This window comes from Hibiscus syriacus, unplaced genomic scaffold (genome assembly GCF_006381635.1).
Source record: "Hibiscus syriacus cultivar Baekdansim isolate YM2019G1 unplaced genomic scaffold, ASM638163v2 tig00111678_pilon, whole genome shotgun sequence".
Taxonomy (NCBI): Eukaryota; Viridiplantae; Streptophyta; class Magnoliopsida; order Malvales; family Malvaceae; genus Hibiscus; species Hibiscus syriacus.
In genome coordinates, this window is record NW_024063153.1 from 319322 (window position 1) to 345020 (window position 25699).

At 36.6% G+C, this 25699-nt stretch overlaps 1 protein-coding gene across 1 annotated transcript; it reads left to right on the forward strand.

Moving 5' to 3' along the window:
* Positions 1-23490: 23490 nt before the first annotated feature.
* LOC120167442 (protein DEEPER ROOTING 1-like) lies at positions 23491-25162 on the forward strand. The gene is made up of 5 exons (XM_039176461.1): positions 23491-23496; positions 23608-23680; positions 24220-24791; positions 24877-25048; positions 25143-25162. Exons 1-5 carry the CDS (start codon positions 23491-23493, stop codon positions 25160-25162), a joined length of 843 nt encoding a protein of 280 aa, XP_039032392.1.
* The last annotated feature ends 537 nt before the right edge of the window (positions 25163-25699 follow it).

Consider the following 25699-nt stretch of genomic DNA (forward strand, 5'->3'; position numbering starts at 1 on the left):
TTCTGGCTTACATACTGGATATCAAATTCGGACAACAGGATTTGCCAACGGGCTAACCTTCCAGACAATGCAGGTACCCCCATTAGATACTTTAAAGGGTCCAGCTTAGATATGAGCCAGGTAGTATGATACAACATATACTGTCTAAGTCTTCTGGTAGCCCACACTAAAGCGCAACACAATTTTTCAATTGGTGAGTATCTGGCCTCACACTCAGTGAACTTCTTACTGAGATAGTAGATAGCCCTCTCCCTCTTCTCAGTTTGATCATGTTGCCCCAACACACATCCCATTAAATTGTCATAAACGGACAAGTAAAGAATTAAAGGCTTTCCTGGGATAGGTGGCGCTAGGATCGGAGTATTCGAAAGATATCTCTTTACTGCCTCAAAAGCCTCTCGGAAATCTTCACTCCATTCTCCTGAATCATTCTTACGAAGAAGGCGGAATATGGGATCACATCTTTCGGTCAGCTGCGAGATAAACCGAGCGATGTAATTTAATCTCCCCAAAAATCCTCGAACCTCTTTCTGTGTTCTTGGGGCTGGCAAATCTTGAATGGCTTTTACTTTATCGGGATCTATTTCGATTCCCTTTCGGCTCACTACGAATCCCAACAGTTTTCCCGATGTCACCCCAAAAGTACACTTATTTGGGTTAAGTTTTAGTTGGCACTTCTTTAATCTTTGAAAGAGCTTCCTCAAATTCTCGACATGTTCCTCCTCCGTCTTGGCTTTGACAATCATATCATCGACATAGACTTCAATTTCTTTATGCATCATGTCATGAAACAACGTCACCATGGCCCTCTGATAGGTTGCCCCTGCATTCTTTAATCCAAACGGCATGACTTTATAGCAAAACGTCCCCCACATAGTGATAAACGTTGTTTTCCATATCTTCAGGGTACATTTTAATTTGATTATAGCCGGAGAAACCATCCATAAATGAGAATAAGGAATTTCCAGCAGTATTGTCCACTAACGTATCTATATGTGGCAAAGGAAAATTATCCTTTCGACTAGCTCTATTCAGATCTCTATAGTCGACACACATTCGTACTTTCCCATCCTTCTTTGGTACTGGGACAATATTTGCTACCCACTCAGGATATTTGGCCATTGTGAGAAACCCAGCATCAAATTATTTCTTCACTTCTTCTTTAATCTTGAGCAGCATCTCGGGTCTCATTCTTCTCAGTTTCTGTTGTACGGGCTTGCAATCAGGCTTTATTGGTAATTTATGGACAACCAATTCTGTATCCAGCCCTGGCATGTCCTCGTATGACCAAGCAAATACATCCTTGAACTCTTGAAGTAATTCTATCAAGCTTTGCCTCCCTTCAGTAGACAGGGTGGTACCAATCTTTATTTCCTTTCTATCCTCATCTGTACCCAGGTTCAAGATCTCTGTAAGCTCTTCGTGAGGCAGGATCTGCTCATCTTCCTGTTCCACCATCTTTAGTAATTCTGAGGGTGGTTCACATCCCTCATCATCATCACAACCTTCGATCTCCCCTTGACATATGGGCATCTCGAAATCAATCTCCGGGTCAGAGTCATTAGCATTCGTATTATTGATATCTGAGTTCCTGAAAGGATAACGAAAAAGAAGATATATATACATATATACATATATACATATGGGAGAATCCTTTCCCATATAAACAAATAGAAAGAAATAATATATGTGTATATTCAAACAAAAATGCATGAGGAAATGTTTGCCATTTGGGAATTAACAAAACACATCTTTTATTGAAAGCAAGTAAAGACACAACTTAACCCTTTACATCAAATCACCTACTGTCCCAGGGTATGAACAATAGGGAAGAGTTCTAGTGTATTACTCTGCAAAAGATTTGTAAACTACAGGCAATTCCTCCGCAGTCCAGTTGTTCAACACAAAGCCCAGTGGCGCAGGGTAGATGCCCATAGCTCTCATTTCTTTGAACTCATCGTCGGTTATGACATTAATGCCCAAGTCCTCCAAGGCATTCTCAACTATCCCTTTACTGCTTTCCAAAGTCCCTTGAAACATATATCCTCCTGATACGAAAATGCTGCTCAATGGCGGGAATGTCATGGGCTCCCAACTTGGGTCCTCACCAGTCAATCTTGCCTTTCTCAATTCCTGACTCTTCTTGATGCTTCTCATTTTTTCTTTTAAAGTTGGCTGATACCCTAAACCGAACCTGTCTCTTTTAGTTACAGGGTAGATTGGGCCCACCAGTCCTTGCAACCGACGTCCAAACCCTTTGCCAGTTTTTGCTCCTCTTCCAAGAGTCAGCTTAAGCCCCATTTTGGCGCAGTTTGACAATCTAGGCCTCGGGATCTTCTTTCCTTCTGCCACAAACATGGCATTGACGTATTCCAATGATCTGAAAGAACATTCAACAGCTTGCTCTTCCACTTCAACGTATGGAGCAGTAGTAGAAACCGAAGCAATAATGTCTTCTTCAGCATGAATGCATATAAGCCTCCCATCAATTGCAAATTTTATCCTCTGGTGCAATGTTGACGGAACCGCACCGGCCTGATGAATCCAGGGTCTTCCCAATAAGCAGTTGTATGTAGGCATGATGTCCATCACGAGAAACTCCACTTCGTATATCACCGGGCCAATAGTCAAAGGGATATCAATCTTGCCTAGAACTTCTCTTCGTTCCATCAAAAGCTCGAACCACACTTTGACAGCTTCTCATCAGGGTGCTGTCCACTGGTAATTTTTTCAGGGTCACCAAGGGCATCACATTTAACGCCGAACCGTTATCTATCAGTACTCTGGATAGAACAAGCCCTTTGCACCTAACTGTGATGTGTAGGGCCTTATGATTGCCAATCATCCCAGAAGGGATCTCGTCCTCAGAAAAAGATAAAAAATTATCGGCCTGGATGTTGGCAACTAGTCGGTCTAGCTTTTCTGTGGGTATCTCCTTCGGGACAAATGTTTGGTTTAAAACTTTTAACAGGGCGTTGCGATGAGCCTCTGAACTCAGAAGAAGTGATAGGACAGAAATACGGGCAGGCAGCTTGTGCAATTGCTCAACAATACTGTATTCACTATGTTTCAAAAATTTTAAAAATTCCATCGCTTCATTCTCCGTTACTGGCTCATTGACGATGGGTTCATCTTCTCTTATCTGCACATCGATACCTTTTCCTTTCTCGACAGCAATCCTTTTCTCAGGTTCTTTGTGATAACATCTACCACTCCTGGTCATGTGTCCCACTTCATCTACCTCTTCCTGTTGCTTTGTCACCTCTCCTATTTGACAAGTATATCTCCAGGGTACCTGTTTATTGTCTTTGTACAGGAACGGAGAGGGAGGCGTAATAATCACCTTTGGAGCTACCTTCTCAGCCACTCGATTCTTGGGAGTAATGACGAGGGGACAACTAGCACTATAGACCTCTTTGGATGATCCCTCAGAGGCGTAAACTTCCGCTTCTTCTTTCTCAGCCCCTTCTTTGAAGAACTCGATTTCCTTACCATCCATCATCTCTTGTACCAGCGCTAAGAAATCAGAACACTGTTGTATACTGTGTTTTGTGCAGTTATGGTAGTGGCACATCTCTTCATTATTGTAGTGTTCACGTGGCAGATTAGTCTTTAATAGTCCTACCTTGACCATTTGGCACCACACCCAAGACATGGGTGACATCACCTCCCTACCATTTTTTACAGTCGTTTTTCCTTTCTCTTCAGCGACTGCATTAATCCCGGCTCCTGTATGATTTGGCAATGGATTCTGGGCTATGTTTGGCTGTTCACTGTCACCAAAATTGATGACGTTTCTTCTTCTCAGAGCTTGGACGACCTTTTTGAAAGCGGGACAATTTTCAATAGAATGTCCGGAAACCCCTGCATGGTATTCGCACTTAGCACTAGCATCATACCACTTGGGGTACGGGGGTTGTATAGGGTCCACATGATAAGGTGAGACTACATGTCGATCATAATTCGTGGAATAACTCCTTATAAGTCATGGGAATCGGGTCGAATTGAGGCCTCTCTCTCCTTAGATCTCTTGCCCCTTGCCTATTGTCAATTTGGGGTGATGCTACCGTTCCCTGTGGTCGGGACACTGTGATATTATGGGAATCATACTGCCTTATTTTGTTGACTTCGTTTTCATTCTTCCTCATCGGTTGTTTCTTGCTGGAATCTCCTCCCTCAAGCTTCCCGTTTTTAATCGCCATTTCAATCATTTCTCCCGCCGTAACTATATCAGCAAAACTTCGAGAAGGATTACCAACAAAATGTGAGAAAAATGGAGCCTTCAAGGTATTAACAAAAAGTAGGTTCGTTTCCTCCTCTACCAACGGTGGGTGGACTTGTACTGCTACCTCTCTCCACCTCTGAGCATATTGTCTGAAACTTTCACTATGCTTTTTCTCCATTGCTTGCAACACCATTCTGTTAGGCCTGACGTCCTTCACATGCTTATACTGGTCAAGAAAAGATTTGGCCAGGTCTTTCCACGTCCTGACATCAACTCTCCTTAGTTGATTATACCATCGCAATGCTGAGCCTACTAAGCTTTCCTGGAAACAGTGGATCAACAGCTGGTCGTCCCCTACGTAACCAGTCATTTTCCTGCAGAACATTGTGATATGGGCAGAAGGGCATTGGGTACCGTCGTATTTCTCGAAGTCAGGAGTTTTGAACTTGGGAGGTAGGACCAGGTCAGGAACTAAACTCAGTTCCTTAGCGTCGAGACCATACAAGCTGGTATCTTCTTTCATAGCTTGTACTTCATTCGCTAGCTGCTTATATTGCTCCTGCAACAACTTGTTTTCGCTCTTTTTGCTTCTTCATCAAGGTCCGGGACCTGGTGATATGGGCTTTCTTCGGGATGCGAACAAGATCCCGGTTGTGGATTAACTGCAACGCCGTCAGGATTTATATGTACTTTGGTATGGATAGATGTTCCATGGATATTCGGAGACTGTACCGGGGTAAACCCTGGAGGGTAAAGTGGTTCTTCACTTGTTTGCTCATGGGCCTTTCCGTGCTCTGGATTTCTCCCTCCCAGCATATTTGCCAACTTAGACAACATATCCTCTTGAGCCTTAAGCATCTCTTCTTGCATTTTCCTCAGATCATCTTGCAACTGCAATTGAGTTCTTTCTATTTGAGCAATCTTCATCCATGGCCTTCCTTGTGTTATAGTGATGCTTGAAATTTCCCAGTATTCTGTAATGTATCCCTTATTGTTAATTTTAATGCTTTGAGGATGAATGCAAATTATGTAAAGTGCGATAAAAATGCAATACAAAACTTAACGTGCAAATAAAATGCAAATGCATGCAGAAAGGCATTGATTCATAAGACGCGATCAGTCTTAGAACAACTTTCATTTAGGACCAAAAGCATCATTTTTACAAGAAAAGGTCCACTACAGAAATGGCCTAGCCCTCATGTTCAGCTCTACTATCTGATTGACAAGCCAATCGACCCTCTTTCCTACGCCTGATGCTGGATTGGCATAGCTCTGGATGACTTTTGCTTGGAGGTCCATCTCTCCCAACTGCCTCGCAACGCCACTTAACTGATTCATGGTCTCTCGGATCACGTGATTCACGTTTGTCTTCCAGTCTCTAAAGTGATCGTTTGAGTTTTGCCATTGCAGTCTGGTGCCTTGGATGGTGCGCTCGAGACCAGCGATTTGTGTCTGGCAGTTTCGTAAGGCAGCCTCTAAATCATGAATCTTTTTTTGCAAAGCAGCGTTCTCCTCGAGGCTAACCCTTTGATCCACTGGGCAACGCTGACTGTTTTCTGCAGATAAGGAACTTTCAAGCTGCATAACGTAGGCACTGTACTCTTCATTCTTTGCCTTGGCTCGAGCTAGCTCTTCCTCATGCCTTGATTCCATTTCGTGCATCTCTTGATTGAGTACCTCTATCCGTTCGTTCTTTGCTCCGCACCTCTGTATCCAGAGAAATACTTCATCCTGTTTGCCTTGGAGCACATTCTCCCGATGTTGCCTTTCTAATTTTAGCTCTTCTTTGCTTTGCCTCTTCTCAGTTTCGAGCTCGTCAATTCTTTTCTTTCTAACCTCAAGTTCAAGTTGCATGTTATTTGCCTTCATTCTGAGTTCTTCAATATTAGCATGCAATTCTTCTTCTCGCTTCTTGCTCAAGGTGTACCTTTGTCTTAACTCTTTAGCCTCTGTCCTTTCGCTCTTCAGTGCCCTAACCCAGGACCTTCTCTCGGACTCAAGTTCTTGATTTCTTTTCTTCTTCTCTGTCTCTAATTCTCTGAATCGGTGCTCTCTCTCGGCTCTGACGTCTCTAACTCGACGATCCCTCTCAGCCCGGAGCTCTAACCGCCACTGCTCTGAAGTTCTCCCGAGGCCAGCAATTGCCCGTGCTCGACTCATCTTTTGGTAATCACTCTGTAAACTAGTGAGATTGGCCTCCACTTCATCCTTTCTCTTGCGCATAAGCTCAAACTGTGTATTATAGAATCCCCTATCGATGTCCAACATGAAATTCTTTTGTCTAAGGGCCTCACACTCCGCTTCCTTCCTGGCGATTTCCGCTTCGAATTCACTCTTCAGTATCTCCAACTTAGACGGTACGTATTTAAACTGTACTTCCAAAGGAATTGTTTGGTCGCGATCCGCCAACGGAAGGATATCATTCTTTCGCACCGTCCTCCATGCCACGTAATCTGGTGTCAGCATGACCTCAGCCGCTATGAAATCAGTTCTAAAGGTTGACTTCCACGCCTCTGACATTGCACGAGCAGTCTTCTTGTAATGATCTCCACAGTACACAAATTCAGATGCCTTCAGACCGGATGTAGCTGGGATGAATTGGCGTGCCCCAAATTGCCTTAGTACCATCAGTGGCGCATAACCTACTCCACCCCATAACCCTAATAGGGTTACCCAATCGGAATCCCCGCATTTGTACAACACATCCACAAAAGCTAACCAGGGGACACGCCACACTATATCATGCTCCTGTAAATTTCTGAAGAGTGAAACCCAATCTTTCCTGGTGAGATGCTCTGGCCACTCTTTAGTGAGGAAATCTTTTAAGGGTGAATAGGCCGTAGAAAATCGTCGACTATACTCTCGGTCAATTTTCCAGAAGTGACTGCGTATCCAAACAGTAAGCAACTGGACACACCCGGTGAAGCGGCTACTCTCAGCTCTTCTGCAACTGCTAAGTGCTCTGAATGTTTCAGCCAAAACCGCAGGAACAGGGTTTACCTTCCTTTCCGAACGCTCGAATAAATCGACCACTGCGGCTTCCACGTGATAAAGAACTTTCGGGAAAATCATCAAACCATAAATTCCCAAGGCGAACATCTCCATGCTCTTCTCGATATCGCTATGCTTGACGATAAGCTCCTTGAGGCATGACCAAGGGAAGCAATCGGACTCTCCCTTCTTTTGGATTCGATCAGCAACCCACTTCTCTCCCATCCCAGTAATCCTTGCGAGCTTGCTCTTAAAGGATTGGGTCCTCGAGGCTTTTGAGTAGATACAGTCCAAGTGTATCGTCTCGAAATGAAACAAGGAGGTGTATTCTTCTAACGTGGGAGTCATGTCTTCCTTGTTGAAAGTGAAGCAGCTATATGCGGGATTCCAAAACTGGACGAGAGCTTTGATTAGGGGTTCGTTTACTTTCACATACAACAGAAGGGCGATGTCACCATACTTTTGCCAGAAAGAGTATTTCACATCAGAATTCCAACTTTCCCAAATTTCGCGTAACTCTTGCAAATCGTTTTGCTTTAGACTGACCGGAGCAACCTCTGGTAGTACTGATATGTAATCTTCAGTCAAACTGTCGCCTTTCTTCCTCTGAGTTTCCTCGGACCACGACCTCACTTCTGCGTTATCCACTTCCTTGTTATGAAAGCTCTTGTCCATTTTATGACCGCCTTCTACTTTTATGACCACCTTGTGAATCAACACCTTTCTTCATGAATGATGATGCAATGCAGCGGTAATAAATAAAACACAAACAAAAATAAAACTGTGTTAGTATATACAATGAATAGTCAAAGAATAAACAAACAACATGAAGATAGAAAATATATACATCCTAAACCTAATTCACATGGTATCTACCCAACATGGCGTCTACCGAATCATGCTTTAGTAGATCCTACCCGACATGATATTTACCCACATGTTTTGTTACTCATAAAAAATCCTAACCGCATGGTATCTAATTCACATGCATGTTTGAAAAATAAACCTAACCACATGATCTCTAGTTCGAATACTTTTTGCAAAATAAAAAAAAATAAAATAAATAAAATAAATTCGAGGGAAAAGTTAGAATGAGTTTCCCCTTTGTGTCTGTGGACAGAGATTCAACATAAGATGGGCAGAGTTTCAGTATTTCTAAAAGGGTCCTCGAATTGTCCTTTGCTGGCGCCCCCTTGGGCTTGCCAGACCCTCGATCCTCGCCCATTATAGGCTTAAAACGGATCAAGTTCAATTTCGAGAGGATACATTTCCCTATGTCCATGCGAGGAAACTCAATGTTTCACTCGTAAACATAAGGCATGTACCCCAGAGGTTACTAGCTAAAGCTCATGCGGAGAAAAATAATTTTTCTCACGTAAGCGTAGCTTTCACCCCTACCTAATGGGACAGAGCACAGTAAGAAGGCTCTAAATATCGAAGGTTTACAGCAACAGTGGGGAAACTCATAATCCTTTGCCTCGATCCAAGAGAAACAATAGACTAAAGTGAAAGTCAGAAAACTGAAAAACATGTAGATCACACATTAGTACAACTATTTACTCATTAACCCAAATTACAAATTAAGATGCACACAAAACAATTCAAACAAATAAGGGATCAAGAACCAAATCAAATCGAACTTATAACTCTCGTTTGCAAAGACAATTAATTAATCGACATAGGCCTAACTCTCTAAAAGGTCCCCAGCGAAGTCGCCAAGCTGTCGAAACGATTTTTAAACGGGGCGTGGGGCGAGATTTTGGAAACCGCGTCATTTTTAATTATTCTCTTTTCAATTGAATTTTAATTAAAAACAATGCTATTTTAGAAAATCTCTCGTTTCGAAAAATTGGAAATTCCTTTATGATAAAAATATAAGGTTCGAGGAGTCGCCACCAATCTTTGATTAGGGTGTGATTGGGCACCCAAAAATGTTGTCATTTTAAATGAAAATTAATTTTAATTAAAACGACAAATTTACGGCCTGCGTTACCAAAATCCAAGTTCGGGAGTCGGTTACGTGTGGGGAAGGATTAGCACCCCCACAACGCCCTAAATCGGTACCTAGTCGATTAATTAATGTCTTTGCAACGAATTCCGCAAGTTCAAATTTAATTTGATTAATGATCCCTTTAAACAACAAACATGCAAATTTGCAACATTCAAAGCAACAAAATAGATTTAATTTAAAATTACCAAGTCATTAGAAAGATAAAGAATATTCGATTATTTAAAAATATCGAGACCAGATCTTTAGTTCAGTTATAACGACCTTTTCTCGAAAAGTTTAAATAGTCGAATATTTCCTTTTCTTTCGCTCCCAAATTTTACAATGATATATCCAAACTTAATTAGGCGTTACTGACGGGATACCATTTTAATTTAAAATCATCAAAACAACTTTCCTGTAAGTTAAGAAAAGCCATTCTGATAATTTTAGATTAAAAGGGTATTACCCTTAATTCCGATTATGTGATCAGATCGAGTTATTCACGTGAGGCTATCATGCAAATTATGCTGATTGAATGTCATGCAAAGAGTAATAAATATTATGATCAAAATATCATGTAATTTGAAATAAATAAAAAGAATAAATAAAAAAAACTATATACATATATTTTAATTAAAAAAAATACAAACCTCGCATGTTAACATACGATGTACAAACATGACTTAAATATATTAATAAAAACATGACATGCAACATTACAAAATTTGAATACATAGATATACATATACTAAAGGAGTGACTAAATGTGAATAAAACCAAAATTGAGCATACCAATTAACAGGTTAAACAAGGGCTAAAATAAAAAGAAAAATAAACAGCATACTCCTTTCCTAAACATTTCATTTCAAGGTACTGCAAACATAATACGACCAAAGCTTTACATAGGATCAAAATGAATATTTCCAAAATTACATATCCAATGTATAACAATCACGAAAACAACCCTTGCATGATTCTGGACTGAAATGTAAAACGCTGGAAATTACGAGGCGAAATCAAAATATCAATAAAGCTCGGCTTAAGGATCAAAACGAAATGAAACAAAACTGGGATGGCCACGCTCACAATTAACCCCCTCCCCAGCAAAACGCGGGCGTTTCTGGATCTGCACAAAACTACGCCGTTTCACGGCCACCTAAACGACGCCGTTTTGGCGTACGGGATATCAGGGTAACACTCATAACCCTAGCTTCAATTTCTTCTTCTCAACCTAAACTAACAAACCCCTCGCCGTTTCCTCCATCCCTCTCTACCCATCTCATTCTTCTTCTTCGATGGCCAACAGAGAACCCAAAACAAACAAAACTGGCTAACGTGGCCTCCAACCCCCCAACGGTTCCGACAAGGAACCCAAACAACGCCCGACGAACGACCCAAACCTCACCGATGCTCGCCAACTAAACTGCGACCCTAGAAACCAAAGCCCGTGGCCTCCGGCCGTAGCAGCCACCACGGCTGCTACCTCCTCACAACCCCGACGATAAACCCCATACTCCGATGAAAACCCATGGCTAGAAACCTACCTAAAACCTATCCCTAGCACAAGATTTACCCAAACTTCCCGACGAAACCCGCAGATAGCCCCTCACATCTACCACGACTTTCCTCTCCCCTCAAGGCTCCACCAAGGAACCCAAAAGACCCGATGAACCCTCTCTCCGTTTCCCTTCTACAGACCCTAGCCTCAACCTTTCTTAAAGATCAAACCCTTTCCACGCCTAAACCCCGGTGAAACCAAACACGGATACAACGGAGGAATCGATGGCTTACCCTTGGTGACTCAATGGGACTCGGGTTTCAAGCGGCTGTGACGGTTCCTCTTCTCGACTCAGGAAGGTAAATGTTGTGTTGTTTTGCTCTCTGGAATTTTTTCTGGTTGGAGTTGATTGCTCGAATATTTATTTTGGGTTTCCACTGATGGTTGTCTCAAATGGATTGTTTGGTTACTGCTTTGGTGTTCTCTTCATTTCTGGTTTCGTAATTTCTGATGGGTTTCCTTTTCGGTTTTTGCCCTTTTCTCTGATTATTGCTTTTTTTTTTTTTGATCTCTTGATCGTTCGTTGATGATGGATCCCCTTTTCTCTTCTTGGTCACTCTCTATATTTGTTTTTGTTGTTGGTTTTCTGTCCTCGATTTCTCCGTGCCTCTCGTTCTGCTTCTTGTTTCGTGTGTTTGCAGGGCACTGGCGAGAGCAGATCACGGGCGGCAGTTGTGGGGAGGCGAGCTATTGTCCGGTTGGGCGTGCGTGATCTGGCAGCAGGGTTGGCTTCCCGTGAGACTGCGGCTGGCTCGGGGATTGCTGGGAGTTGGGAACCGTTGGATCTTGAATCCAGATCCAACGGCCTTCAATGATACGGCGCTGGAGGCTGGGATAGGAAAACCCTAACGGGTTTAGGGTTCTGTTGTTTGGGCTGTTTTAATCCAGCCTGTTGTAACTTGTTTCAACTTGGGCCTGTAATAAAACATTTATTTAGTGCATTAAACATAATATATATATTAAACACCCTACATAATTAAACACACATGATAATAAATTAAAAATAACCTAAATAGATAAACACATGCAACACATGGTAATAATAACTAATCAATAATATATAAACTGGAGTAAAGCTCGAACGAGAACCCCAGACAAAAACAGGTGTTTACAAAAACAATCCCACTTGGCTAAGAAACATAGAAGACCATCCTAATTAACTTCTATAAATAATAGAGGTAATTTGACATTCAAAATCATGGAGCCTTTTGGTAAGCATTGAGTGAACTATTCTTTCACTTCAATCAAGCTCGAATTTTAGGCTTCAATCGAGCTTCTAATTTTTTTTTTTGAGTTCAAGCCTTTACGAGTTCAAGTTTCAATATTATATTTCGAGTTCGAGTTAAACTTGATAATTTTTAGCTCGTGAGTTTGAGTCGAGTTAAGCTTACTTTTAAAGTTTTCAAGTTCGAGTCGAACTCAGTAATACTCGAGTTCGACTTGGCTCGTTTAACAAACGACGTCGTTTGATTTAATTTAAAAAAATACAAAATTGACATTTTTCCCTATTTTTCCCGGTTTTTTCCGGTTTTCAGCCGGTCTGGTTCGAACGGTTCAGCGGTTCTGGCCGGTTCATTAGTAGCGATTCAACCGATGTAGATTAAACCGGATTATAAAAGGATTCCCGGTTGAACTGGTTGAACCGACCGGTCTGGTCCGGTTTTCAAAACACTGCAAATGAATTAAGGCGTTTTTGCTTGATTAGTAAAATTTTAATAAAATTTTTGTTTTCATCTTTTAGTTATAAATTAGTAAAATAGATGTTATTTAAATTGATTGAGTCATAATTTAGGATCAGTTTGATAGTTAATTAAAAAATAATTGATTAAGAATTAATTTTTTAAAAAAATATTTAATATTTCAAATATATTTGATAATTTAAAATTTAAAGTATTTTTAGAAAATTTTAATATGAAAAATATTATAAAATAAATATATAATTTATATATATATTTATTTTAAGTGTTTAGTTTTTTTTATCATAATAGATATTTGAGTAGTATTCTATTTTGTAATCAGTTAGGTTAATAATTTATTACATTTACATCATTGAAAAATTATTATCCAATAAATATGTGACATGTGACTTTTTTTCTTCCATGTTTATACCTATTGTTTTTATTTTTGGTGCAACATGTTTATACCTATTGTGTTAATAACCCATATTTAATATTTTTTTATTAATCAGGGTAAGTAAAAAGTAGTATTTATTCATAGATAAATCTCAACTATTTAATATTGGATGTTTACACCCCTAGTATTTCTGGTGCCCCAACTTGGGATCTCAAGAGATGACAACAATTCCTTTACAACCGAAGTCATTTGGTTCATGCTCATATTTAATATTACCTCAGTGATAAAAAATATTATTATTTTTAAAGGTTCTAGGTTCGAACAATTATGTTTATAGTATGTGTGTTTTGTCAATGACTAAGAAACATTCTGGATACATACTTAAGTATAATCATTCCATATTATTCAAAAAATAATATATTAGTGTGTTAAAAAATAAATAATTAACCAACAACCGATTGATCTAGTGGGATGATATACTAGATCCCTTAAGCAAGGTCATGGGTTCGAATCATGGCGTTTACGAATGGAGCAAATTGGGTTTGGAGAGTTGCCCTCGCCTCTGTAATATCCGATCTGGATTAGTCGGTTAATAGATCGGATTACCAGTGATTAATTCAAAAAAAAAATAATTAATTAAATTAAAAATATTTTTATTTAATATTTGCAATAGGAACGTGGGCTATTACAACTATTGCATTATTAATACATAAACCTATAAAAGCACTGCCCCAATGACCTTCATAGGCCTAAATCAAGTAAAGGAAAATTCTGTAAACAATGAAAATTTAAATAAAACAGCTGTTGAAATGTTTAGAGTCTGTTTTTTTCCTCGGGTGGCTTAACCTTTTCTTAATCTCAATGCAAAACAAACCCTCTTTTTGTGGATAAATTATAATTTTACCACTTTAACTTTATTCTTATTCCTATTTTGATTATTAAAGTTCAAAAATTTCACTTGATTTTTCAAAAACAATAAAATGACGGGATTAGTTTTTTGCTGACATAAAAATCATGTGTTGTTCATCTTATTTTTTTCCTTTTTATTTTTTAAATATCATAATTTTTCTTTTTAATATTATCTTCATTTTTTGTTGCTGGTAGAGTCATACAAATTTCAAGAGTACTTTATTATATTTTTTAAACAAATATATATACAAATTTTGCAATGTGAAATTAGAAGGCAAAAAGGCATCAAGGATTCATGTAATTAAAAGAAATCAATATGGCACTCATATTATTTTTTTCTATTTATGTGGTCCTCCAACACAAAAAAAAAAATCAATACGATCTTTTTGACACTGTAGTAAAACGGGTTTTTTATCGCCGCTAAAAACCCTTTTGGCGCAAAGAGAAACGTCGTAAAAAGCGGCGTTTGTAAACGTCGAATGCCACTAAAGATTATACTTTTTAGGGTCCTTTTCTTACAAACGCCGTTATTTATCTTTTCTTTAGTGGCGTTTGTTCCCACTATTTACAAACACCGCTAATGTTCTGACATATAATGGTGTTTGTGAATGTAAAACACCGCTATTGACTACGTATATAGTAGTATTTTCTATATAAGCGCCGCAAAAGATCTTGAAATGTAATGGCATTTTGTTTTACAAACGTCAATATTGATTATGTATTTAGTGGTTTTTTATTATACAAATGCGCTAATTAAAATTGATTTTTCAAACGTTGTTTTATTCTCTTTTATTACCCAAATTTAAAATTTTAACCTGTAGCATTATCTAATAAACTTGAAATCCATAACAACAAACTTAAAATCTATAATAATAAATCAAAGTTTATATTAAAGTGAAATATAATGTAGTTCAACATTGTTAACTAGAAAAAACAAAACATATATATATATATATATATATATTACACATAAAATGGTGGACTTTGGGGTCGATTTTGTCGCATCATCTGTATCATAGCTTAAAATTGATTTTGAAAGTCGTCATATTTTTCTAATACGATGCTTCTCTCTGCTTCCCTCGCTTCAGTTTCGGCTTTCATTTGAGCAATTTTTTTATCCATTTGAGCCAACTGTTGTTTTAAACGACTAACTTCTGATTGGGAAGACTTTCTGTGTGATGACATGTAGTGAGATGAATTGAAACCAAAATATTTGGTTGGGATAACAAATGATCATTGAAAGCGAACCCGGCCATATCTTTTAGGACCCAAAACTTCATTAATAACTTGATTTTCGATTTCATCCGCATTAACAATACCATGACTTGAAGTCATAGCTTCACACTCTGCCCTTTTATCCCTCAAATTGTCTTAATAATCAATTCAATCAGTATTTTAAATAAAAATGTCATACTATAGATATAAATATAACATAATTCAAATCTTGTGTCCAATAAATGTATCATAATTTCTGCAACTTTATCAGTCATAGGACGATCATCCTTTTTTATGTGTCATGTCAAAGAGCTTTATTCGTCCAACTTTAGTACCAGACGTATTTTCCTACAATGTAAAATAAAAATTAAGTCTTGCAAAAAAATAATTAATAATATCAATAATTTTTGTTACTATGTGCTACCAATTATAAATCACTTTGTGAATAATCAATAATACCTCATCTTTAGTTATACAAGCAAAGCTCTTCGATCCAGCTATTTGAGTAAACTTTTGTTGTTGTCCCCTAGCAACACCAATATGCTCTCGATCCTACAATTTAAATTTTGTACTTATAAAGGTATTATTATAATGACATTATTTAAAAATGCATCATACCTCCCATTTCTTTGAACTCCAAAACATGATTGTATCTTCTCATTAATACCTGAATATTCTAGGTGGGACAATTTGCAGATTCTCTTCAAGGCTGAGATGATTCTTGAAATATTTCTTTTTTAAGGAACTCTTGTGGTCTCTCCATTTCTTCCCTAAAGCTTGTTTCAAATAATCGTCTGAGACCTCTAAGAAAAATTTCTCCTACAAATAACATAGGTGTTCAAAGTAAATATAAATTACTATTGAACTATCATGGATTATCTATTATAATTACATTATTACCTTAACAAAATCCACAGTCTGATTTTTGCTACTATTTGACATTTCACGCCATGACTTATAATTGATCGGTAAAAGATTAGTATTACGTGCAACCATGCCTAATAATCGGATAGAAGATGTGTTTCTGGGCCAATAGGTTGACCGACATCGTTTCTTGAAATTTTCACACGGTTCCCATGAGGAAGTTGGTATAATTCCTTCAACGTTGTACGTTTTCTAGTCTTGCATCTTCGACCATTTTCAACTATATAAGAAATAATTCAATGTAAGTTTTGAAAATCAACCAACAATTAAATAAAATGTCGAACATTACCTTCAATTTTTACAGTTTTTTCAATAGTATTTGAAATTTTCGAAGATCCAACACCAGCCGATTCCTCATTATTTGTTTCTTCCTCCTCTTGAGAATCTTGAACAATCCGTAAACCAATTAATTTTCTCATGGGCATAATATCTGTAATAAACAAACAACAATTTTAATGAAAATTAATGACCCTGGCCCTAATAACCAGGATCATCAAAGTAGACAAAAGCTGATGAACTTTATCACTGCTGAAATGAAAGGAAGACAATTCGTTAAACTAAACTACTCTATTAACCTGAAGCATTATACGACGAGATAAAGCTTTTGTGAAAAAAAGAAGGGTGTGGGCCAAAATGAAATAAAAGATATTTATGGTGAATCAAATCTTTAACAACCTAAAATTTCAATTCTGTCTGTGCATTGGTGCACATCTTTACTATATATATTTCCTAATTCAATTCCAATTTGTTTGCTTCCTTGCTTGCAAAAGCCATTAAATTCACAATGCTGATGAGAATTGAGTTATTCTTTAATGTTCGAAAACTCTTCAATAATATTCCTTTGATTCACATGTGTAATCCAAAGCCTCAAAAACGTGTTTCTAAATGGTTTTATCCAACAGATAAACAACAAAACCCAGAAATCTCTCCTGTTTACTCAAGTCCAATGCTTCATTTCATTGGAAGATCAAAGAATGAATTAACAACTTTTTAATAAGCAAATAAGCAAGCTATGGGGAAATGCAAAAATTCACTAGCTGAGTCTGCATCAACCCACTGAATGTTCAGATCAGCAAAAGTTTAAGTAAATAATAATATATCCTACCCTAGTTGATCATATTAGAACAAACAGAAGCATCATTGTGCAGAGACTATGAACAAAATAATGAATCATAACACACTAACTGCATAATCTGTAAACACCGAGCACACTCATTAAGTTTCAACTTTATCAACTCAGCAAATATTGTATGGTTTATCTATAAGGATGACTGATTACTGCAATAAAAACCAATGTCCTCACTGCAGGGAAGAACACTCTAGCATAGATACAAGTACGTCTAGTGCAATCTTTCTACAACTTAATCCCAATGAACAGGCAATTTGCCTTCTTAGAACAGTTTGTTACTCATCAGTGACAGCATAGACAATGTCTCGATAATGTTGCCACCATATGGTAGTATACCATATTTAACTAGAGAAAACAATGAACCGGAAATGAAATAGGCACTAAATTAAGATGGAAGGGGGAAATAAAAGCAACCCCCTTTCCAAAATAGAAATCATGATATATGTTTTTATGTAAAGAGACAGGCTTTGTGCAACCTAAACTCCATGATGATATCAAATTGCATCTTTCCACTATCGTAAAAAGGAAATTGTCAGCACAGTAAACCCTTAAGCGTGAAGCATTAATATTCAAACTAATAGACAAGTCAAGTGCCCAATAAATCTGAAAACCATATAAGAGAAAAGAATGAAGCAATACTTTATCAATTTAATACCCAGTGTCGTCTACTTATGAAATTTTATATGCGTTTAACTTTTTATTCTTCAGCTTAGAATTAAGAATTACATTTCCCTCAAACTACTTATCATCTGTTGCGACTGTCTTTCGGTTAAAGTCACCATTGATCATTTAAAAAAATATTTAGCTGATCAGACAACATCTTACTTTATCTGTATTTTACCAGAAATATGTCGGGTTCAGGAGTCGGTTAGAGTCAAGGAAGGATTAGCATCCTTGTACTGCCATTTCGGTACCAATTAATTTGTCGATTGTCATAATTATGAAAATTGAAATTTAAAACGTTCGATTCAAATTACTTACCATTGATCGGTTGTCGGAAAATGTCGAAAAGATTAATATAAAGTAATGACTAAATAACATTAACTAAAACTTTATTTACTTACCTACAAATAAAATAATACTTAAAGTAAAAATACTAATATTATACTATAACAAACAATGAAACTGGGATAAAACAAATCACCATCATATGGATTAACATTGAAATAAACCCTAAACACACATAGGACTAAAAAATAACATGCAAGAATTTAAAATTTAAATGTCTAAAACAGTAAAAGTTAAATACAACAGGACTAAAATTAAATGCGGGAAAAATAAAGGGACAAAATTAAATACATTAAATACTTCGATTTATGGACTAAAATGAATTACAAAGAAAAAACCTACAGGTGACAAAAGTGAAAAAATACTGCAAACTATTGAGGATCAAAAGGTGATTACCCGATTCTACACTTCAGCAAATTCTAAACGAAATAAAAAAGGGAGAAATTTGCATACATAAGCCCAACAATTTGAAATAAAAACAAATAGCCCAATTTAGTGACCAAACTGTAAATAGACGCTAAACATTAGAGAACTGAACTACAGTTTACCCTTTATCCTAAGTATTTAACTTGTTCTTTGCCGTATTCATCTTTATAAAAACCAAAACCCTTGTTTCGTACGCCTCACACGCTCTTCCTGCTCTTTCACTGCGGCGCATTTCATCAGAACCAAATGGCCCTGTTTGGCCTCTCTCCTGCGGCTATTCATTAGCCATAATTCCGCCATACAACCACCACTAGAGGTGGTCAAAACACTTAGATGTAGACCTAAACCAACCAAAATCTATGATTCTATCCCTATTTTCAGATCCGAGACCAAAAGTGACTAAAACTACCCAAAAAACTTCTAAAAAGCTTCGATTTTTTTGTATCCCTAAACTCGAAAGATCTAAACTCTGAAGAATCAACGGTGACTCACTCGTTTTTATACCAAAGAAGCCCCGAACGACATGAGAAAGGTCGAAGAAGCTTCGTCGGGAAATGGGTATCTCTCAGGTAAAGAATCAAACCCTTATTTGATTATGAAACTCGATATTTTCGAACATGCAAAATAAAATGAAGAATAATGTTGTAAAAATGGAGGATACCTTGAAAGTTATTTTGTTCTTCGTTCGAATGCTACAAAGCTTTTCTCGAATTTCGACTTGTATCACTTGCGTATTTCTCAGTGATTTGTGTAAATCGTGTGTCCCGAATGTATTTCTTTACATTTATTTATAGTAGCAAAAATCTATCTCCGTGTAGTTTTAGAACTCTAACGGGACTGAAATGCTTGTTGGTTGTGTTGTTGCCGAGAAAACCGGCGATGGTTGCATGAGGAGTGGGTCTTCAACAAAGAGGCGTGCGGTGCTTAGAGGGATGAGTGAGCTAGGGTTCTGAAAACCCTAATTTTCCGGGTCGGGTCGCTCCAGTAGACCGGTTCGGGTTGCAGCTCCAGCGTATCCGGGACTAGGTTGCTTGTTGCGTAATATTTATTATCTGATTTTGGGCCTGACACAATGTAAAAATAAAATAGATGTAAATATATATATTATATAATATAGTTTGTAATTAAATATATTATGTAAAAATATTAATCGAACGGACGAAATTATGTGTCCTCATTATCTATAAAAACACCCAAAATCTATAAAATAAAATGGAAAAGGAAACAAGATAGAATCCATATGATAACAATCAAAGGGGCATATAAAAAAGAATTAAACAATTAATATTTAAGTTTGAAAATATAATTTGGCCAACTAGGCTAGCACTGGAATCAGGACATTCGAAGATTTAAAAATAAATCGAACAGGAAAATAAGTAATGGAAGATCCAATAACAGAACCTAACAATTTAAAAATGGGAGGGAAAACCCCTTTACATTATCATATACAAAAAAAAAAAAACTTTTGGTCGGTTGAAAAAGAGGTGAGAAACTCAAATTTTCGGTGTGCAAGGACCAACACTATGGGTTTACCATAAAACAAAATGCAACCTTAAGGATAAATTTCCCTGTTTAAATGGCAAATCATTCAAATTTAAAAGGAAACTAAAAAATTAAACAAAATAAAAAAAATCGAAAGAATGAAATTAGGGTTTAGAAAATATGGGAATTTACCGTAAGTAAGAGCACAAACGATGGTAGAGAGTCGAGCATTGATGGTGTGACGTTGGAGGCCTCGACGACTTCGAGCAACGACGAGTAGCAGCAGTTTCGTGGTATTTGGGTATGTCCGGCGAAGATGAGAAATCGAAAAAGGGGATCGAGGGAATAAATGGGAAGGAGAAGGGTTTCACGCGATTTAAATTATAAAACATTACGTCGTTTGAAGACACAAACGCCACTATTTATCATTTTATAGCGGTGTTTCCTAAAAAAACGCAACTAAAGTACAAATCTGCCATGACGTTTGTTAAAAAATCTCATTATATACGAAACTTATTGCGGCGTTTTTTGAAAAATGCCACTAAGGTACAAATTTGTAGCGGCGCTTATTCAAAAATGCCACTATATATGAAACCTATTATGGCGATTGTATAAAAATGCCACGATATATATACCCTATTGTGACGTTTGTATAAAAATGCCACGATATATATGCCCTATTGCGGCATTTGTTTAAAAACGCCACTAAAGAATTATTTTGCGGTGTCATTTGTTTAAAAATCAGTGTTTATCAAATAAACGCCACTAAAGTACATGTTTTAGCGGCATTTGTTAAAAAATGCCGCTAATGTTATCATTTAGTGGTGTTTTTTATATAAACGTCGCGATATGTATAAATTTAATGGTGTTTTCTTTGAAACGTCGCTATATATACATGTTTTATTGTAGTGACTAACGTTTTTCGTCGTTGACCTTCACATGGACGACTTAATAGTTCATGGTAGTTGATAATGTGGCAGATAACATGACAGATTGACTAAATTGGTGACTTAAATGTAGAAAATGGACTATCACATGAAGCGTCGTGTTAGCATCGTTAACTACCACATCAACACTGTAACGACCAACGACAAAAAATATTGGTCAAAGAGCCATGTTAGATTTATTTTTTGAGTTGAAGAGTCGTATTTAAGAGAAAAATAATACGAGAGATTTTTTTCCCCCAAAAAAGTACAACAAAAATACGAGAGTCCCATCCATTTTTTTTTATCTAAAAGTACAATAACCTCTGTTGCATTTGTACCAAATTAAAAACTATGAACAAACTATCAAATAAAGTAATAATCTAAAAAAGAGTGAAAAGCCAATGAAAGGCGAGCTAGTCAAATGCATGGAAGGGCGAGTTCCACATCAGCTCATGCACGGATTTACGTAAGTCGATGTTTCAAAACATTCCAGAATTACCAAGGCTTTCCACATATTAGTTCGGTTCCTAAACCCTAGATATCTACTTTATTCGATTACTCACATGCCTTTGCCATATATTTATTTCACCCTAATCTTGGAGCTTGCAATCCTCTTACTTGTTGCTTGCATCTCGAGGAATTCATCTTCGTTTCTTCACAAAAATATAAACCCTAATTTACTATGCTTCTGCTGAGTTACGCGCTGATGTCTAATTCGACTAATATATTATTAGAGGGTAATTTACATTAAACTCGCTTAATTTAGCATCATTTTTCACACGAGTCGCAAATTAATCTTTTATTTCATCATATTATATAACCGAATCTGTGATTGTTAACAAATTAAGCCACCTATATTGACTCTACTAAGTAATTTTAGTGGAAAAGCTTATTCGCCATGCATCTGTGATCGTGATATCCCAAAGTTTGATCATGTTTATCAAATCATGCATGTATGTTGAGATAATTTTTACATTGTATGACGTTGTTTTGAAAAACTTGATGTCTTATCTCATTAGGTCAAATGATAGTTGATATCGATTTGTATTATGTTATATTTTTAATTTTCCTTTAAAATTATTGATTGTAAATACTAGAAAAGTACAAAAGTAAAATTTTAGTTATAGTTGAGACCCGAGGGGTTAAATGATATTACCTATTAACTTTAATGGGTTATGTTATCTCTTAACAGTAGCTAACGACTATAACAAAATTTAAAATTTCATAATTATTTTGTAATTTTTAAAAATTCATTACTTATTTTTAAATAGTTCAGTGACTATTTTTAAAATTTATCCTTAGTTTTATTATTTGGTCTTGAAGGGATATCCCCACTTATGCATTGGGAATAAAAATCTCCTGCCCCTTCTCCTTACCCTTATTCCTTCCTCTTTGTCTAACTTTCTGACACGTGTTTTCTTTATTAAATTATTTTAAGCCTTTTTTGTCTAACTTTCTGAATTTATAATCTTTATACAATTGAAATTTGAAAAGATTTCATATAAGGTGTTATAAGTAATATTAATTAAAAAAAATGTAAATAAAAGATATTGTATTTAAAAATATTTATAAATTATAAAATAGTATAATCACTTGATTTGATTTTTTGTTATTGTCTTTTATTTCTTATACAATTAGAATTTTAAATAAATTTTAAAGTATAAATTATACTTTAATATAAACAAAAGAGGGAAAATTCGTAAAAAACGCACACATGTTAAAACAAACAAGGCTTAAAATAATTTAATAGGGAAAACAAGTGCCAAAAAGTTAGAGGAGGCATGGACGGGCAGGAGATTTCTATTCTATGCATTGGTTTGGCAACCAATCCAAAGAACATCCTACACATAGCTCATTGTGTTCCTAATTACACTTAAACGAGACGATTAAACAAATTAAGCCACGTTAATCCTCAACACACCACAGAGTAAATAAAGGATTAAGAATAATTTACTTTTTATTTAAAAAAATAATATATTTTGGTATCTAAACTTAATTTCAATGTTCGATTTTATGTTTGAAATTTTTTGAACAAATCCTATCTGCACGGGGAGGGGGAAAAGAAAATTTTGATTTTAATAGGTATTAAACTCACAATCTAGGGAAGAAATAAGGTGTCAATTGAAAGTTTTTTAACTATATGCTCTTGAGATTATCGATAATAATTTCACCATAATAAAAAACTTATTGCCTCTACGTGTAACAACGTTGTCCTTTTACACTACAAATAATGTATTATTTCATGTAATCCTCAACAATGCCTCCTATGTGTCACTCCCATAACCGTTTGATAATTCACAGAGATTGAGACTTACTCTTACTAGAAGATCATCGTCTCGAAATCAGCATCCTAGAGATCTAACCCATGAAACCGAATGTTCCTGACCATTACCATGGCACATGCATGCATGCATGGATTGTAGTATATATTCAGAAGGGAGTGTCTTTAGGGTTTAGAAACTTGAACCGATAAAGGAATGAATATGGTCATGAAATTCATCAATCTTTTATACTACCAAAAAGCTCACTTCTCATTGGCTGTATAGATCTACTTTCTAAACTTTTCATCACATAAAGCTCACCAATTGGGTTCCTTTATAGTCAGTTTTTGCACACTGTTCTGCATAGCTAAAAATGAAGGTAAAGTTTCTTCTTCTTTTTGGCTGTTACTGTGGATTTTCACAATCTGTAAATGAGTTATAATCAAATTTACATAATGGTGATGACTGATGAACAATTTTTTTGTTGCAGTTCTTTGGTTGGATGCAAAATAAGCTCAATGGGAAACAAGGGTGCTCTAAATCAAATTCAGTTTCTGCTACATGTAAGCATTCATTCACATTCATTCTCATGTTTGCACATCTGTCTAGTCTTTTGTTTTAGTCAATATGAAGTAAAATTTTAGGATCTGTGAGGGCGAAGTCGGGATAGACTAGGGTCTTGACAGGGATGGAACTAAGATCAAATATTGGGAGGGATAAATTATCTAATTAAGTTTATGATAATGGGGATTCGTTAAGCATTTAATCTCAAAAGTTGGAGGGGGCTAAAACCTAATTCGACTTAAATTTAAACTGACGGGACCTAAAATGCTATTAGACCAAAAACTTGTTTAGCTTTGAAGTTTGAACATAGAATGGAAATTACGGCTTAATTTGTCTGGTTTCAAAGTTTATAGGAACTTAATGAATATTTAAACAAAAAAGACGTAGTCAGGGCTTGATTTGACTAATTGCAAAACTAATAGGACCTAAAAGGAATTAAACCAGGAAATTTGGGATCAGGGTTTAACACTTTAACTTACCTAACTTCAAAACTGATGAGTACCTAAGAAGTAATTAGCCCACCTCCTTTTGTTTTTAGATCATATGAAACAAGAGCCTAGAGAAGAGTTCAGTGATTGGCCTCATGGATTGTTAGCAATAGGAACATTTGGCAACAATGACCTTAAAGGAAACCCTCAATCCGAAGACACCATCCAACAAGAACCATCCAACATTCGAGATCCGGAACAGGAACAGGAACCGGAACCGTCTTCATCCGATGATTTACACGAGTTTACTGCCGAGGAAGTCAGAAAACTTCGAAAGGAACTTACCAGACTTTTGTCCCGAAAACCGAACTCCGACACAAAAAAGGAAGTGACAAGCTTACCATTGGATAGATTCCTTAACTGTCCATCTAGCTTGGAAGTAGATAGGAGGTTTAGTAATGCAGTTTGCAGTGATTCAGGGGATAAAACCGAGGACAACATCGATCGGACCATTAGCGTCATTCTCGGCAGATGCAAAGACATACGCGGCGAAGATAACAAGACGAAAGCCATCAGTAAGAAATCGATTTCTTTCCTTTTGAAGAAGATGTTCGTTTGTTCGAGCGGATTCTCACCTGCACCGAGCTTGAGAGATACACTGCAAGAGTCAAGGATGGAGAAGGTACAAACAATTAAGATGCAACATTTTTTTAAATTTCATGTACTTCTTTCAACATTGATTCATTGATTAGTTTCTTGTGCTATAGCTTTTGAGGGTAATGCTTCACAAGAAGATTCACAATCAAAATCCGAACCGAGCATCGACGACGAAGAGATACTTGGAGGACAAGCAACCACCCAAAAGGCAAAAGAATCCAGATGAAACGCAGGAGAGAAAGAGTGAAGATGGAGGTAAATGGGTGAAGACAGATTCTGAATGTAAGTTCCATTTTGGGATTTTCATAACAAAGTTAATTACCAGCCAAAACGTACATATATGTAGATATTTATCTCTTGAGTTTTCATATTGCAGATATTGTTCTAGAGATATAGATTGGTGGTAAATCCATGAATAAATTCTGCGTGTGGTGGTGGATCAAAATTATTACAGGACAAAGGAAGCAAAGGGTGTATAATTTCAGACAAGAATCTCTGTTTTGTACTAGCTGTGCCGTGTCGTTCAACTTTTTTTTGACATGATTTTGTAACTGTGGAAGCAGCACAAGCCATGTTTGCTGAGATATCTGCAATGGCGGATGTCTGTATTAGCACTTGCCAGTTAGACTTCATTTTTTTTAAAATTCACCTTTTGTAAGATGAATTTAGGTGAGTAATATTTTGATTGAACAAGAATGTTGCTTTGATTTCCAATGAAATCAATTTAGAATAAATCATGGATTTCCTCCAATAATTAATCAAATTCATGGTTCAGACTAAAATCACAATAGCTGAGAATTTGTTATGTCAAAATATCAATGAAGTTAATTATAAGCAACTAAACTTGTCAAATCAACAACTTATCATTGGTCAATGAAATATAACAATAATGAGCAGCTTAAAAAAATGTAATGAGATAAATCAACAAATATA

What these genes read in the sequence shown, in the direction of transcription:
- LOC120167442 (XM_039176461.1), top strand. An exon ending in AAATTCAGTTTCTGCTACAT is followed by an intron (nt 23,681 to 24,219) that starts GTAAGCATTCAT and finishes TTTTGTTTTTAG; the next exon opens with ATCATATGAAACAAGAGCCT. An exon ending in GGTGAAGACAGATTCTGAAT is followed by an intron (nt 25,049 to 25,142) that starts GTAAGTTCCATT and finishes TTCATATTGCAG; the next exon opens with ATATTGTTCTAGAGATATAG.